This window comes from Cuculus canorus, chromosome 10, assembly GCF_017976375.1.
Source record: "Cuculus canorus isolate bCucCan1 chromosome 10, bCucCan1.pri, whole genome shotgun sequence".
Taxonomy (NCBI): Eukaryota; Metazoa; Chordata; class Aves; order Cuculiformes; family Cuculidae; genus Cuculus; species Cuculus canorus.
The window spans coordinates 10,327,744-10,341,875 of record NC_071410.1 but is presented as its reverse complement, the minus strand read 5'-3'; the positions used below and the strand labels follow the sequence as shown (position 1 = coordinate 10,341,875).

At 54.6% G+C, this 14,132-nt stretch overlaps 1 protein-coding gene across 7 annotated transcripts in view; it reads right to left on the bottom strand.

Moving 5' to 3' along the window:
• The window catches only part of DRP2 (dystrophin related protein 2), a 28,637-nt gene continuing 14,505 nt past the window's right edge, over window positions 1–14,132 (bottom strand). For 4 of the 7 annotated variants that reach the window (XM_054075109.1, XM_054075108.1, XM_054075113.1 and 1 more), the window contains 20 exons: window positions 13,256–13,376; window positions 12,490–12,758; window positions 11,850–11,996; window positions 11,293–11,371; window positions 10,278–10,338; window positions 9,824–9,885; window positions 9,484–9,558; window positions 8,393–8,594; window positions 8,097–8,182; window positions 7,238–7,395; window positions 6,933–7,099; window positions 6,507–6,618; window positions 5,980–6,116; window positions 5,630–5,695; window positions 4,804–4,869; window positions 4,356–4,523; window positions 3,436–3,673; window positions 3,173–3,293; window positions 2,929–3,015; window positions 1–2,547 (listed from right to left, as the gene is read on the bottom strand). In XM_054075109.1, coding sequence (XP_053931084.1) covers window positions 2,477–2,547; window positions 2,929–3,015; window positions 3,173–3,293; window positions 3,436–3,673; window positions 4,356–4,523; window positions 4,804–4,869; window positions 5,630–5,695; window positions 5,980–6,116; window positions 6,507–6,618; window positions 6,933–7,099; window positions 7,238–7,395; window positions 8,097–8,182; window positions 8,393–8,594; window positions 9,484–9,558; window positions 9,824–9,885; window positions 10,278–10,338; window positions 11,293–11,371; window positions 11,850–11,996; window positions 12,490–12,758; window positions 13,256–13,376 — 2,493 coding nt within the window. In that variant the 3' untranslated portion in view covers window positions 1–2,476. The remainder of the gene's footprint in view (window positions 2,548–2,928; window positions 3,016–3,172; window positions 3,294–3,435; window positions 3,674–4,355; window positions 4,524–4,803; window positions 4,870–5,629; window positions 5,696–5,979; window positions 6,117–6,506; window positions 6,619–6,932; window positions 7,100–7,237; window positions 7,396–8,096; window positions 8,183–8,392; window positions 8,595–9,483; window positions 9,559–9,823; window positions 9,886–10,277; window positions 10,339–11,292; window positions 11,372–11,849; window positions 11,997–12,489; window positions 12,759–13,255; window positions 13,377–14,132) is intronic. The other 3 variants (XM_054075110.1, XM_009571982.2, XM_054075111.1) reach the window with 3 other exon arrangements.

Here is a 14,132-nt window from a genome sequence, read left to right as displayed (position 1 = left end):
TTCTCAGTATAAATACAAATTTATTTTCTTTCCAGAGCAGAGATGGTGTGAAGCAGCAAGGACAGCAGCACCCCAGTACATGGTTACCAGAGCGTTAACCAGCTTGCTCCCCTCCCTGCCACATTCCAGCTCCCAACTACAGCCCCCACTCACCCTGTAACCGACAGCCTGAGCACCCAGCCTGGCCACCGCTGCTCCCCGCGCCTGGCACTGGGGCCAGCAGCTCTGCCCTCATTCTGTCTTGTCCTTCCTCCAGTTCTCTCCAGGTTCCGTACTTCTGACTTTATCCTCAGGCCAAAACCTCACTCCTTCTGACGCTCCCTCCATCCTGCCACTGGGTTAAAAGGGGGGTCCAGCCAGGTCTGGCAGGATGGCATGTGCTCCCTCGCCATGGTCAGACACACGAAGCATGCTTACGGCAAGTCTAACACCAGTGCCACTGCTGCTGCACTCCTGCCACTCGCCTGGGTGTGCAAGGAGATGGCAAGGACAGCAACCTGTACCACTGCTCGCGGACACAGCAGCACAGGACCCTGAACACCTGCCTAGAAGGCTCACACCACCTAATCTGCAGCATGGGTGCTGCTTTGCACCTTTGCCAGCTTGCCAAAGCCAGCTTGCCCACACAGCCCTGTGCCCCCCCCAGCCCCTGGTCTGAACCTCCCCTAACAGCTCACCACCATATCCCATCCCAGCCAGCAACAACAGCCCTGTCCTTGCAGAAAGTCCTGTTTTAGGCAGGATGCTTCACACTGGTATGCAGCCCTGCCTGTGCCCTCAGGCATCTCAACCTTACACAGCCTGCAGCCCCAAAGCACCAAAGCCATCTCAGCCTCTGCTCTGGGGCACCCCACAGCACCTGACTCTACCTCTTTCTCGACATAACACAGCATGAGACAGACAGCTTGAGGGAGCCTTTGGGACCAGGAGCCACCACCACTGAACTACCCCACCAGCTTGCAGAACAGCCTCCTCTACCACCCAGTTGCCCGAGTGCCTCTGGCCTCTCAGCCCAGCTCAAACTAGGGGACAACAGCAGGGCAGCTGCTCCCTGCGTGGGGGCAAGGAGGTGCCCTGCCTGCCCAGCTGCCTGCCCACACTGCTATTCTCCTGCATCACAGCCCAATGTCCTGGTGACCGCAGGGCTGGAGAAACCCCTTTCCACAGTGCCTTGGGGACAGGCAGCTGCAGGAGCTGAGGCTCCCCGTGGATGGAGCCAGGTCCAGGCAGGGCAGGTTCTCTGTGCCATGGCACAACCCCTCAGGAAATCAGAGGGGACAAAGTACGTGCTGTCAGTCTGTCCCTCCGCTGAGCTCCCCTCGCAGCAGCCCTACCCCAAGGCAGCACCAGCAATGGGGAAGGTGCTGGTCCCTGCGGGAGCAGGTGATGGGCTGGACTGAAAGTGAAGGTCAGCTGCACTTACAGTATTAGAATTTAATGGAGTGAGTCCATGAGAGTATTTAAGTACAGAATATATATATAATATATATAGAAATATATGCAAATTAAATGATAAGGCTCTGTTATAAAGACCCTCTCAAGATAAGGCTACTAGCTGGGCTGAAGCTCTAACACGGACTCATCCCTATCCCATAAACCTCATAGACTCTCCCCACCAGACAGTATGTTCCTGGCTGGCCGCGGAGCCCTGGGTGGCAGAGAGATCAATTTATAAGGCTGGCAGCTGGATGCTGTTAGAAAGAGTTCTTTTAAAAACTGGGTGGCCTCTGGAGCGTTTTGGTGCCCACCAACCCGGAGGCCCATGGGCACAACTGAAGAGGAGGAAGATGCTGAGCTCTGCACCCCAAAGGCTGCGCTCAAAGGCAGCAGCCTGTGAGCACCCAGAGGAGACAGGCAGTTTTCACAGTTTCAGTTCTTTCTTCTGAACCACCCAGGCTTGGACATCATGGCTGTGCGGCAGAGCCAGCCTCCTGGGGAGCCCACGATCCCACTCCTGCATGACCTGTGTTCCCCTGAGATCTTCTGGAGCTGGCAAGCATCCTGCACAACTGGCTCAGAAAGAGTCTGTGCAAGGTCTGCCACAGCACAGGGAGCACAGCAGGGAGAGGAGCAGGAAGAAAGCAGCCAGGTAGCTGGTTAGGAAAAGGCTCTGGCTCACAGGAGGTGTTAGATTAGGGAGGTCATACCTGAAAGAGAAAAGGTAAGGAAAGTAGGACCTGGAGCCATGTGGTTAGAACAGGGATGCTGCAGAGCTCAGGGATTGCAGAAAGCGCACAAGGATCTGCGCAGGCAGTGAGGGAAGCTCTCTCTCATCTTGTGTTAGTGCTGGCACTAAGCAATATCTGCTTCAGCACATGCATGGGCAGCATGGGTGAGGGACCAAGTGCTGCTTCTGGGACGGAGCACAGAGGGAAAGCAGAAAGACCTACACCAAATCCCACTGGACAAGTGAGGCGCCATCCACACATGCATCCCTCAGTCCCCAACTCTGCTGGGAAGAGCCGTTTATGAGCATCTAGGAGACCTTGCACCACTGCTTCCATCTCCCCATTGTAACTGGTGCCTCATCCTCTCCTGGATAGGGGTCTGGACAGGAACGAAGAGAGGAGGTGACTCAAGGTGATCACTGCAAACTCAATGCTGGCAGGTCTGTCTTCATAGCGGGGACCCCCACGGGGTGCAGGGTCCCAGGCAGGGCAGGAGGCTGCTTTGCAGCTCATCTGCAGCAATCTAATTGATCCATACTCTTGGCACCTCCAATCACCTCTCCTTCGGGTGTGACACCTCATCCTCTCTGTGCCCAGGCCACACACCAGTTGCAGCAACGCTGTGGCAACATAGCTCTTCCCTGCAGGCGCTGTGGGTGTTGGCTGTTGCAGGAAAGCTGGGATCGGGGCTGGGCTCCATGGGGAAAATCTCATCTGAGGGAGCAGTAAGAGGCCAGAGAGGGTGATTTCACTCGAGTACCTTGAGAGTTAGGGAAAGCGCTCCGCAGCTTCTCCATAATATCTTCCAGGCATACACTGACTTCCTGGGTTTTGGCTTCCACCTCATCTGCAGCAGGAAAGAGGACAGAGGAGGCGATGAGCAGGGTCTCTGGGCATCTGCCTCACTGGCCAACATCTCTGCAGGACAGCAGGTTACAGGCAGCTTCCTGCAGCATAGGACCAAAGAAGCAGGGCTGAGAATGCAGCCCAACCCCAGCCCTTACCCGCAGCTTCGGTGTCAGGGGTGTTGTGCTCTTTCTCCTTTGCCTGGCTGCTTTCAGACTGATGTGGAGATGAAGCCAAGGAAGAGGCTGCTGAACCATTGCCATCTGACTCTGCCGGAGGCTGGAGAGAGAACGAGTTTGTCATGATCCTCTGTCCTTGCCCTCCCCCTCTGACCATCACCCCTTTCTGCCACTGCCCCAGCTCTGTTATGGCAAAGCCCACCCCAAGAATGGGCTTTCCCAGATCCTTGCTCCGAGAGTACCTGCAGCAGCAGTTCCCTCAGCCGGTGCAGCTGGGACTCCAGCTGCTTGTTGTGATCCTCCAGGATCTGCATGCGGGTCTCCAGGCGGCTCTTGTGCTGTCGGAGGATTCTTGCTTCTGCCAGGAGCTCATCGTTACGTGGGTCTTGCACTGATTCTGGGGTGCCTGTAGCCAAGGTTGGAGACTCCACCGCCTCATCATGTTGCCATTTCAAACGTCTCAGCTCTCCCTGGAGGATCCTGCAAGACAGACTAGGTCAGTATTACCACTTTCCTTTCTAGAGGAAACGCTGCTGGAAACACCTGGCAGCTGTGCTTCAGGGATGGCCCATGACTCCCAGACAAAATAACTCTGAAGGCTTTGTCACATTTAAGGCTTGAGGACCAGCACGCTTCTGGGCTTTGCCCCTGCATCACAGGGTGGCCTGCCTGCAGCTCTACCCTACTTAAGCAGTTTACAAAAAGACATGCAACCACATCTTAAGATGCTGAGAAGGAGGGCAGGGAAAGCATCACCTCCTCCTGAGTCGAGCTGCCCTGCCCAGAGCCTCACCTTGTGTGATCCAGAGCAGCGCCACCACTCTTTGCGAGGGGCTCAGGGACAAGAGAGACAGCAGCACCCCTGGGCTCTCTTCAACCAGTTTAGGGTTCAGGAGGGGAACATGTTCTGGGGATGGGGGCAGGAACATTTTGGGGAAGAGAACCTTTTCCCTTCCTTGGAGGGCACACCCTCACTGAATGCTCCCATGAAAGTTTTAGGGCTCAGCCTAGACACCTTCCAAACTAGCTCACTCAGCTCCTCCGATCCCCACCCTCCAGCCCCAGCAGCTACCTCCTCACTCCACTCTGAGCTCTACCAGGCTTCTCCATGCCCTTTCCCTTAGGCTGTAACACCTACTTTCAGAGTTATCCATGCCTCTACCTGTTTTCATCCTCTAAGTGAGCCAGGATTCGCTCCAGCTCTCCCTTGTCATCCATGTTGAGGCTTCCTGGAACCTGCTGGCTGCCCCCAGGCTCTCTGTCAGTGATGGGGCTGGAATGGCGCAGCAGGTACTGGTCCTCATCCCTGTTGCAGCAGGTGGAGAAACACCTTTGTGAGGAACATCAGTCTCATGAGATTTGTGTGCCCTTGGAGAAGGACAGCCAGAAGGGAGGTGGTTCCACATGGGAGCTCATTCTGGCAGCTCCAGGTCTAGAGCTCAGAAGTGGCTCAGCACCACTGGGTAGCTGGGGGTGCCCAAGAGCTAGAGAATCACAGGAGCTGGGAATGCTCCAAAAAAGCATTTCTGTGCCCAGGCTAGGTAGGGATGGAGCCACAGGAGCCCTGACTCAGCAGGAGGGAAGGAGGAGGGAAAGGAGGCAGAACTCACAGGCTATCATCAGGGGACAGACTGTCACTGAAGAAGGAACAGTTCTGGCTTTCCATCTCTGCAAGCCTGGAGAAAAGACAAACAGGTTGATATATGGTCAGAGACACCCCAAATGTCTGCTCAATGCACCCTACTTACAGCAGACCCTGGAAGACCCCTCTTTTGGCAGGGTGTCCAGCTGACTGCCCCAGTCTGCCTCTCTTTACAGGCTGTAGAGAGTTTTGTCTTTTTAGACAACAAGAGACACTGCTGCTCTGGGGTGACAGTCTGGAATAAAGGGCTGCTGCCATGCAGCCAGCTCAGCCTCTTCTCGAGTCAGCAAAGAAAAAGGGTGAAAGCTTACCAGCTCCAGCCTAGGGCCTGAGCTACAAGCTCCCTGTGCTCCTCAGGTCCCCACTTGACCTGGGCCCACGGTGAGGGCAGAGGCATTGCAAACGACAAGGCAGCAGCAATGGGAAGCATGCAAGCAGCACTAGTGAGCGCATGGGCAGAGCAACACATTGAGGGATATGCCTGCTAAGACTCAAACCAGCAACTCATATGGGAAGAGCAGCTTGTTGCTGTCAATTTGTGTGGCATCAGCCATGTCCCAGCAGGAGAAAAATTGTACCTGCAGGTTTGTCTGGCCCTGCAGTTGCCCCTTCCCAGTGGCACTGGGGCAGTTTGAGTGGTGCCAGACAGCCTCTGCCTGACAGGCAGCGTGCTGGGAATTGTGGAGGGGGCCACAGGCAGCAGGAGCTCACCATGCGTCTGCCCCGAAACCCCTCTACACCCATCAGAGTTGTGCTCTGTGCCCTGGCATGACAGCAGTACCCAGTGGTGATACCTGCTGGCAAAGTGCTCGATCCGGGAGTGGGTGTCAGCGTGCGGTAACATCGGGGAAGAGGCTGGTCTGGAAAAGATGCACACTGGTCAGCAAGTCTTGGCAGTCCTCACTCAAAGCCAGGGCTTGGAGAGGCTGCTCTGGTCTCATCTGGGTTGAGAAGAGCCACGGACAAGCTGGACAGGAAACTGAAAGCCTCAGCTTCTCCAAGAATTGGGTGCCAAATTACCCCAGAGCAAGTGGTCCAGCCCTCCCACCAGAGCCTTGTTTTGCAGCTGAGATGCTGCTTCCCTCCATGGAGCCCACGTATCAGGCAGGGACAAAGGGCAGAGCCCAGGGCCCAGCCAACTCACGCCTCAGAGAAGTCAGACTCGAGTACAGACTGGACGGGCAGATAACCTCTCTGCGGGTGTTTGCTGAAGTACTGCTTGGACCGAAACTTATTCTTCAGTGTCGTGGCAAAGTCTCTCATGTTCTCACTAGACGTGGTCTGCAGAGACACAAACATTATTGAGGTGCTGCTCAATAAAAAATGGGGAACCACAGGTCAGCATCCCCAGGAAAGAAGTCCCTTTAGTCTGGGTGCAAACTCCACGAAGGAAGAGGCAGGCAAAACTGAGGAAGCAAGGAGGGCACACAGCAGATCTTTCAGCCTGTTAGGGGGCCTGGCATAAGCCAAGATGGGCACCGGTGGATGTCATGCATCCCGCTCACCATGAGCCCCAGAATATCAGGAAAACAGGCAACCTCAAGCATGTGGAGGGGAACAAAAATATATAGAGGAGCCACTTCTGCAGCTGCAGCAGCCTAGACATCGGAAGGCTGCTCCCATCAATGGGGACCAGCTTTGAGTGAAGACCCTCCCAACGCAGGTCCCTACCGGGGTGTAGTATTCCATGATGGGGTAGTGCAGCTTGTTGCCCTTGCTGGCTCGCCCGGTGAGGAAGCAAGTCTGGCAGATATCCACATTGAACTGCTTCAGGCTCCGATACCTGGAGAGATCATGAGGCCACAGGGAGGCAGTGAGAGTCAGCAAAAACACACCATTTTGGAGCCCAAGGAGAGCTCAGCGGGGGATGAGGGTGGTCTGTGTTGCTCTTGCACCCCACTAAACCCACAGTGCTGATGGCTGGAGTTCCCAGAAGAGCCTCTCGCTCCTTCTCTGCTGGCACTCGCTCTCACCTGCCTGAAATGCTGCTGCTGCAGAGCTCTAGTTTCCCCCAACAGCACACACCCAATCCAGCTCCCTTCTGCAGGACACCATGCTCTTCCCTTAGAGGCCAAGATCCCTTATCTCAACCCCTACCTGAAGCCCTTGATGGGGCACTGCCGGCACACGGAGCACTTGGTCTGATGCTTCACCTGTTCAGCCATGGTGACCCGGTGCAACACAGCCAGCCACACCATGGACTGCGGCTCCAGGTTGGCCCACTCCAGGAACTGCGATGCCTCGATGGCAGGTTTCCCATTGCTCTGGGGAGGGGAAAAGAAGAGGTTGCTCAGAGCTGGGACCCAGCTTTGATAGGGTGCAAGCTCCTTGCCACCCCCGTGGGTCTCTCCTCCGCACGGCTGCTGCAGAGGGGACAGCAAGGGCCACGGTACCCTACTCACAAAGCGGAAGCAGCTGCGGATGCTGGGCTCCACATTGCTGCCCCCAAACGCTGCCACTTCTCCCAGCTGGCGCGGGACCTGGATGGCCTCATGGAGCAGGACACCAAGCTGGCGCTGGTCACACAGCCCCCCGGCATTTGCTACTTGGCTGAAGAGATCTGTCAGCAGGATGGAGACACAGCCCTGTTAGAGGTACGGTTGATGCCCACACACACCAGGCAGGATGCAGGCACAGGGGAGCGGTGTGTGGATCAGACCAGGGACTCTGCCGCTTTTGTTGGGGAGCTCAAATGAAGGGGGAAAAACTGAGCTATGGTTAGATAACCTTTACCAGTCTCCTTCCAGCAGGAGTTTAGTCTTGAGACATGTTACATACATCCCTTCTTTAACAGCCACAGCTGGCCTGCCCTCCATGAGTCTGCCTAATCCCCTTATTTAACCCCTTCCTATGCCATCCCTCCTCAGTATCCATGGCAGAGACTACCATGGTTAAAATGTAGTGAGGAAAGGGGCTTCCTTTAGGTTGTCTGAAACCTACTTCCCCACCATGCGCCCCCAGTTTTTTTCCTTCTGGGAAGCACTGGGTAACTGTTGCCTGTTTGCCTTCTCTTCACTGTTCCTCATAGTACCATGCAAGCAAGATCACCACAGCACCAGTCAGCCTGCAAAAATGCCTCCCAATTTAGGTGGCGTAGGCTTGCGGAGGGAGAGGTGGCAATGCAAGCAGATTAGTCACCGCAGGAAAGCTGTTTCTCTGTTCTTTCTGAGCAAAGAAGGGCTAAGCCAGGACACAAAATCACCTCCGCTCGCCCCGGGTTTCTCCACACTAGGTCCTGGGGGAGGGAGATGAAGGACTCACACTGAAACTTCTCCTTGACCTCTGTCCCGCACAGACATGCAATGCCCGTCTTGAAGGAGAGAGCCCTCATCTTCCCGCTGCGGCCACTGCAAGGTGAGATATTGCACAGGTTTACAAATGTTTTGGAGGGTCATTTTTTTTTTGTGGGAGGGGGGTCAGCAAGGCAAACCAGCACCAGGCAGCCCCCTCGCTAGCAGCCAGGGCCTTTTTGCAGCACTGCCAGCTGGAAGAGCAGCACAGAATTTTCCTTCCAAGAATGGCAGCCCCACAGCTCAGGGATGCTGAGGGACCAGTACCTGTCAAAGACATTTAGCAGCCAGTTGAGGCTCATGTCCACACAGAGTGGCACATTCACCAGGATGCCTCGCTCCTCCTCCAGCCTCTCGTAGAGGGCAGTCAAGCAGTGGATGACCTCCACCACATCCATTGCCCGATCGCTGGGCTGCAGGTCATGCTCATTGAAGATTTCCAAGGCTGTAGCCAGGGTCACCATGTCCACTGTAGAGAAAGCACAGACAAAGGGATCAGAGAACCCCATTTTGCTACAGCAGCCCTGAATGTTCCTGGGCATGGGACTGCCTGGTCACCCTAGTGTCATGAAACTACTCCACAGCCACGATTCAATACTCCTGAGTACAACCTCTCACCCTCACTCCCTTCTTCCAGGCCTTTCACAAGATGCCTGCCAGGGACCCCACTCCTGTCTCCTCCCTGTCGAGAATGATTAATTCAGGAGAGAGTTTTCCTTCATCCTGCTGCCGTTTAATTTTGACAGAGACTTAGGTGAGAGGCACTGCCTAAAACTCTTGAGGAGCCAAGGATGCTGCATCTGTCAGATTTCCGTCTGCCTGCTTGCCTCAGAAACTCCTCAGCCGCCCCTCAGAGCGCCACACATGAGGCTGAACTCCTACGGTACCATATTTACCTGGCTATTATTCCTCATTTTAGCTGGAGTTTTGCCAGCAGTGCAGAATTCAGGCTTTTTGGCTCCCTTCCTCCTCTTGATGTAGCGGAGCCCTCTCTGCCCCTGCCAGTGAAGCTGGTTTCTGCTCCCAGTTACATCGACAGCTTCTCCGAGCACCCTTGGGTGCGCCTCTGCCTGATCCCACAGCTTTAACTTTGAGCTGGATCATTTTGTTCTCAAATCCCTTTGACTAACACCTGCCCTTGAGGCATTTCCACCATAAGCCTGCAAAGAAAGGCACTGACACGGACACCTCACTGGTGGATTTGCTCAGCTTTCCAGCCACAGGCTCATCTTCATAGCGCTTTCCGCCTCAGTAACCCCCAGCGGGCTCCTGCCTTTGATGTGCTGATAAAAGCTCGTATTAGTTTAATGCCTTTACCGAGGGAGACTCAGCAGGAGAAAAATACTTTCCAAACTCACATCGCAGGGCTTTTTGCACCCGTCGTAGTTTCATAGCTGTCCGATATGCTGAGAACTTGATGTTGTTCAAATCCGCTGCAATAAAACAGGAAAAGAATAAAACCACAGCTCGACATCCTTATCTCTGGGGCAGGAAGCAGCCGCTGCGGATCCCAGACACCAACCCCACCAGTGGAAGCAGAGCACAGGCAGGAGGGGCAGAGCCTGGCAGGGGGGGCACTCGTGTCTTTGGGGGCCCTGTGCCACAGAGGGGAGCAGGTGGGCTGGGCGGATTTCACACAGCACCCCATGCTGTGGAAAAGCAGGTGCTACTCGAATGGTTTTGTAGCAATTTCCTTACCCAGCGTCTGGTACAACTCCATCATCTTCGGGTGGTCCCAGCATGTTGTCTGGGCCTGGTGGCTGGACAAAAAATAGAAGGAAACCAAGAATCAGGCCAGGAATTAAGCAGATGCCGTAAGACATGGAAAGAAAAAATGACCTGGTCAGCCCTAGGAGTGAGTCCTGCAGGTGCTGGGGGTGCTGCACCCCGGTGAGCACACTCCCCAGCCACAGCATCATGGGGGATGCCCGCGGCAGGATGCCCTCCCTTGCTGCCAGCCCCTCTCCTTTCAGCCAGCACCCCCTCTCATCTGGGGTGCCTCTGCAGGCAGACAAAGCCTGGCTTTGCCAGGTCAGGAGTAACATGCTTTGCTGAAGGTCAGTGCTCAGACCAGCCTGCTCGCTGTTGGTCCCCAGCTCCTGTTCCCATTGGGCCAGAGAAGACCACAGCCTGTGGTTGGGAACACACTCACTTGATGTAGTACGGCACTTTGTTGGGGGAAATGGCTCTCTCCCAGGGGACCTGGACAGAGGCTGCAAGGAGAGAGACATAGATGTTGGATCAACACCAAACGCTCCTCTAGGTTGATGCTGTTCCTGATGAGCTGCTTCTGTGCCGGCAGGTGGGTTCCTCTGAAGAGGCTGTGCTTCCCAAATCAACACCTGGGGACGTTGCATTTCCAAGGACAGACTCCAGACCCTGGAGCACAACCTGCTGCCCATCCTTCACAGGTCTGTGAGCCAGCAGCAGCTCAGGTCTGCAGGAACAGCATCCCTCTGCCTCACCACGTGAATGAAAACCTCCTTAACGGGTGCATTTTTGGCCTCTGAATGACTAACACAGTGTATTGGAGACTGCTTTTATCTGCCATCTGTTGTCTTGCTCATCCAGCCTCTGAGGCTGGCACAGTCCCAGTATTACCCGAGAGCTGCTGCAGCAAATGTCACAGCTCTGTGCTCCGAAGGGGAACCACATTCACCATCCCACCCCTGGTCCCACAAGGTGAAGTATCATAGTATAGTAAGGGTTGGAAGGGACCTTAAAGATCATCTAGTTCCAACTCCCCTGCCATGGGCAGGGACATCCCACTAAAATCAGGCTGCCCAAGGCCCCATCCAACCCAGCCTTGAACCTCTCCAGGGATGGGGCATCTACAACTTCCCTTGGCAACCTGTGCCTGCATCTCACCACTCTCGTAGTGAAGAAATTCTTCCTAATGTCCAGTCTAAATCTGCCCCTCTCCAGTTTATACCCACTCCCCCTGGTCCTATCCTCACAAGCTTTTAAGTAGCATAATGCTAATTTTGGGAGATGCCTTCCTACGCACCAGGCACTGGCCTGGGTCACCTTCTAGCTGCCTGCATGGCTCTGGGGGCTCCGAGCTCAGCAACAGGGCTCTGCCCCTGTTCCCCTGTGCCACAGCCCACGCTAAGCCGCTCTGCAGAGACAGCCTCACAGCAAGAAGCTGGAAGGACCTGGTCACGTACAGGAGAGGAAGTGCTGGGAGCCTGGTCCAAAGTCCCGATGAGCATCTTGGAGCTGCTTCAGGCGTTCATTTATGGAGGCCTGGAGAATTGGAAAAAAGACTTCAGTGGCAGCCCACCAGACATTTCAGATTGAAGCCCCATTCAAGAAGGCTCATGGATGGATTCAGACATGCCCCAGCACACAGGTCCTCTTCCTTCCTAGCCTCAGCCCTCCGCATCTCCTCCCACAAGATGGGGCAGCACAGGCCACATCTCCAGCTCACCTGTATCCACACTTTCACAGCCATCAAAGCCACAGCTGCACCCCCACATCCCGATTCTCCTCAGATAGCATCCTTTGTTCCTCCCATTGCCTTTTCCTTCCCAACACCTCTACAGATTTACCAGACACCTTCTTCACACTGAACTGATGCTTTTCTCCTCCAGGAATGCCAGCCATACCATCCCTGCTATGCCAAGCCTTACTTTATATCCTGGAAGCTCAGCACTGACAGCCCTTCCCCAGCGTCCTCCTGCTTGTCATTTATCTGTAGTGCTTGGCCCTGACTCCTTCTCACCTGCAGCTGCTTCCAGCGTGTGTTTATCTGCTCCAGGGTACGGGAGTTCTCCATGGATAGGTGGACATCTGAGATAGCAAGTTGGTGCGCAAGGTCATTGACCACTTTCACCCCATCCTTCATGGGGGAGAGCTCCTCTTTGAATAGCTGGAATTTCATGTTGAGTAGAACAGACATACAGCAGGGGAAGGAGGAGAAGAAGCAGGTCAGGACTTGGATCCGATTCCTCTGCTACAAGCTAGGGTAGGCTAATGGCTGCTAAGATGCTGCTGGCTAACCCTCCAGCAGGGAACCTCAGCAGGGAAAAAAGAACAATGAAACAAACCAGCCAGACTGGAAATTACTCAAATCTCCTGAGAAGTGGGGCATGGACAATGGCTCATCTATGCTGAGCCGCTCTACCTGTGTGAGATCTGTGCCATGACAAGGTACTCGGCACAGCCAGTTGCTCAGGACACCGCAGACCAAACCCACCCTCAGAAAGTTAGGGGGCCGTTGGACAGAGGACCTGGCCTTCAAGACCCCAAGTAATGAGGCAGCATTGGACTGAGCAGTCAGGAGGAGCTGCACTGCTCTCTTGGGAAGCAGCATCTCATCACTTCTGGGGCCAATGTTGGAGCTTTCTCAGGGCCAGAAGTACCTTGGTTGACTGGATGTGCTCTGGCAAGGAGTCAATGAAGAGGTCCCCAATGGGTTCCCAGGTTTCACGCACACTTTCAGCCTGGTCCAACGTTGTACTGAGCTCCTCCATGGCCCCTTTAATCTCTAGCAGCTGCTCCAGTGTCCGTTCAATGTGACGGTGCTGGTCCACGCACCGGGCAGTGAGCTTCTCCCACAGCTCACTGGCCACATTTGCCTGTTTCCAGACAAAGCGGCTGATGTTTTGGATCCGGTGACGGGGAGAGACATCTGTGCAGGCAAAGCAGAAGGTGAACAGACAGCAAAAGTGGGGCTCCAACCCAGAGGAGAGCAGGCAAGAAATGGAAGGAGGGCAGGGAAAAGGTAGATATAAAAAGTAGGGAAAGAAGGATATAAACCAAGTGATACTAGCACCCACCTCGGCACCACCTCCACCAGGTATCCAGCCCACCCACAGACCTCTGTCTTCTCTCACAGGCAGATATCCTGCTGCCTTTAAAAATGCCAGAGCACATCTGATACTGTCTCATGAGATGCACCCCATCACGGGCTGCGGCCTCTGCCTTCACCCAGGACAGAAGCACTGCTCTGTGCCAGTCTGAACTTTGGCCAAAGGACTGGAAACAGCCTGATGCATGACAGCGTGAGGCAGAGCACCAATGTGCTGCTTTGTGCCACGCCAACCACCCCCATTCCATCCTCTCCAGTTCAGCCCGGGAGGCACTGTGTTTTGCTATAGGAAAACAAGGCAGGGGAACTCCACACACCTTTGCTTTCTGAAGCTGGTTCTTCTAATTCCTCAAATGGATGCTGGGAAAGGAAAGCCTGTGCTGACTCCAGAACAGAGTAAATGTATGGTCCCCGAGACTTCACTTCTTCCATGAAAGCCTGGACAGCAGAACACAGAGATGAGACAGCAAGCAGAGCCGGAGAATCCTGCCCCTGCAGTCCCACCACCAAGGAATGCAGTGATTTATTCACTCCATGGCCCAAACCTCACCAGAGACATAGAGAGAAGTTAACAGAGAAATATTTTTGCAGTTCAGGGACTGAATGACCACCTGCAAGAAGGTGGCCCCTACAGAGGTCTGGACTGCAGATCTGCTGGAGGGAAGAGGCAGAACAGTGAGCCCAGAGGGGTGCATCGATCCAGGGCTGCACGAGAGAAACTGCTTTATTGATGATGCATTCACAGGCACTGCTTGGAGTTGCCCCTACCTCATGCAGCAAGAACAATGGTCATGCAAAAAGTCCTCCCAGCAGCTGTTCAGCAACAGGTCCAGCTACCAGAGGAGCAAGGAAGGGAACAGCAGGATGCCCCAAAGCAGCACATCCACCACGGCAGACTTTGGAGGTAGGCTGGTTTATGACATCCTCCCCTCCAGCTGCAGCCCCCCCACTGGTGACATCTGATAGACCCATTTGTGCACCGGGGAAGGGACTAGCTACGGAGAGGATGAGGGATGGCAAGTGAGCAACAGTTTAATTTTGTTTTCAAGGTAAAAACAACTAAAACCCAACAGCCACTGTCAGCAAGAAGGAAATGTTCTGATCAGGGAAGCGCGAAACTCAGATCTGTCTGGGTTTACCTCAGCTTCAGACATGATATTAAAGCTCTACTGCAGGAATCACTCATGTTGTGAC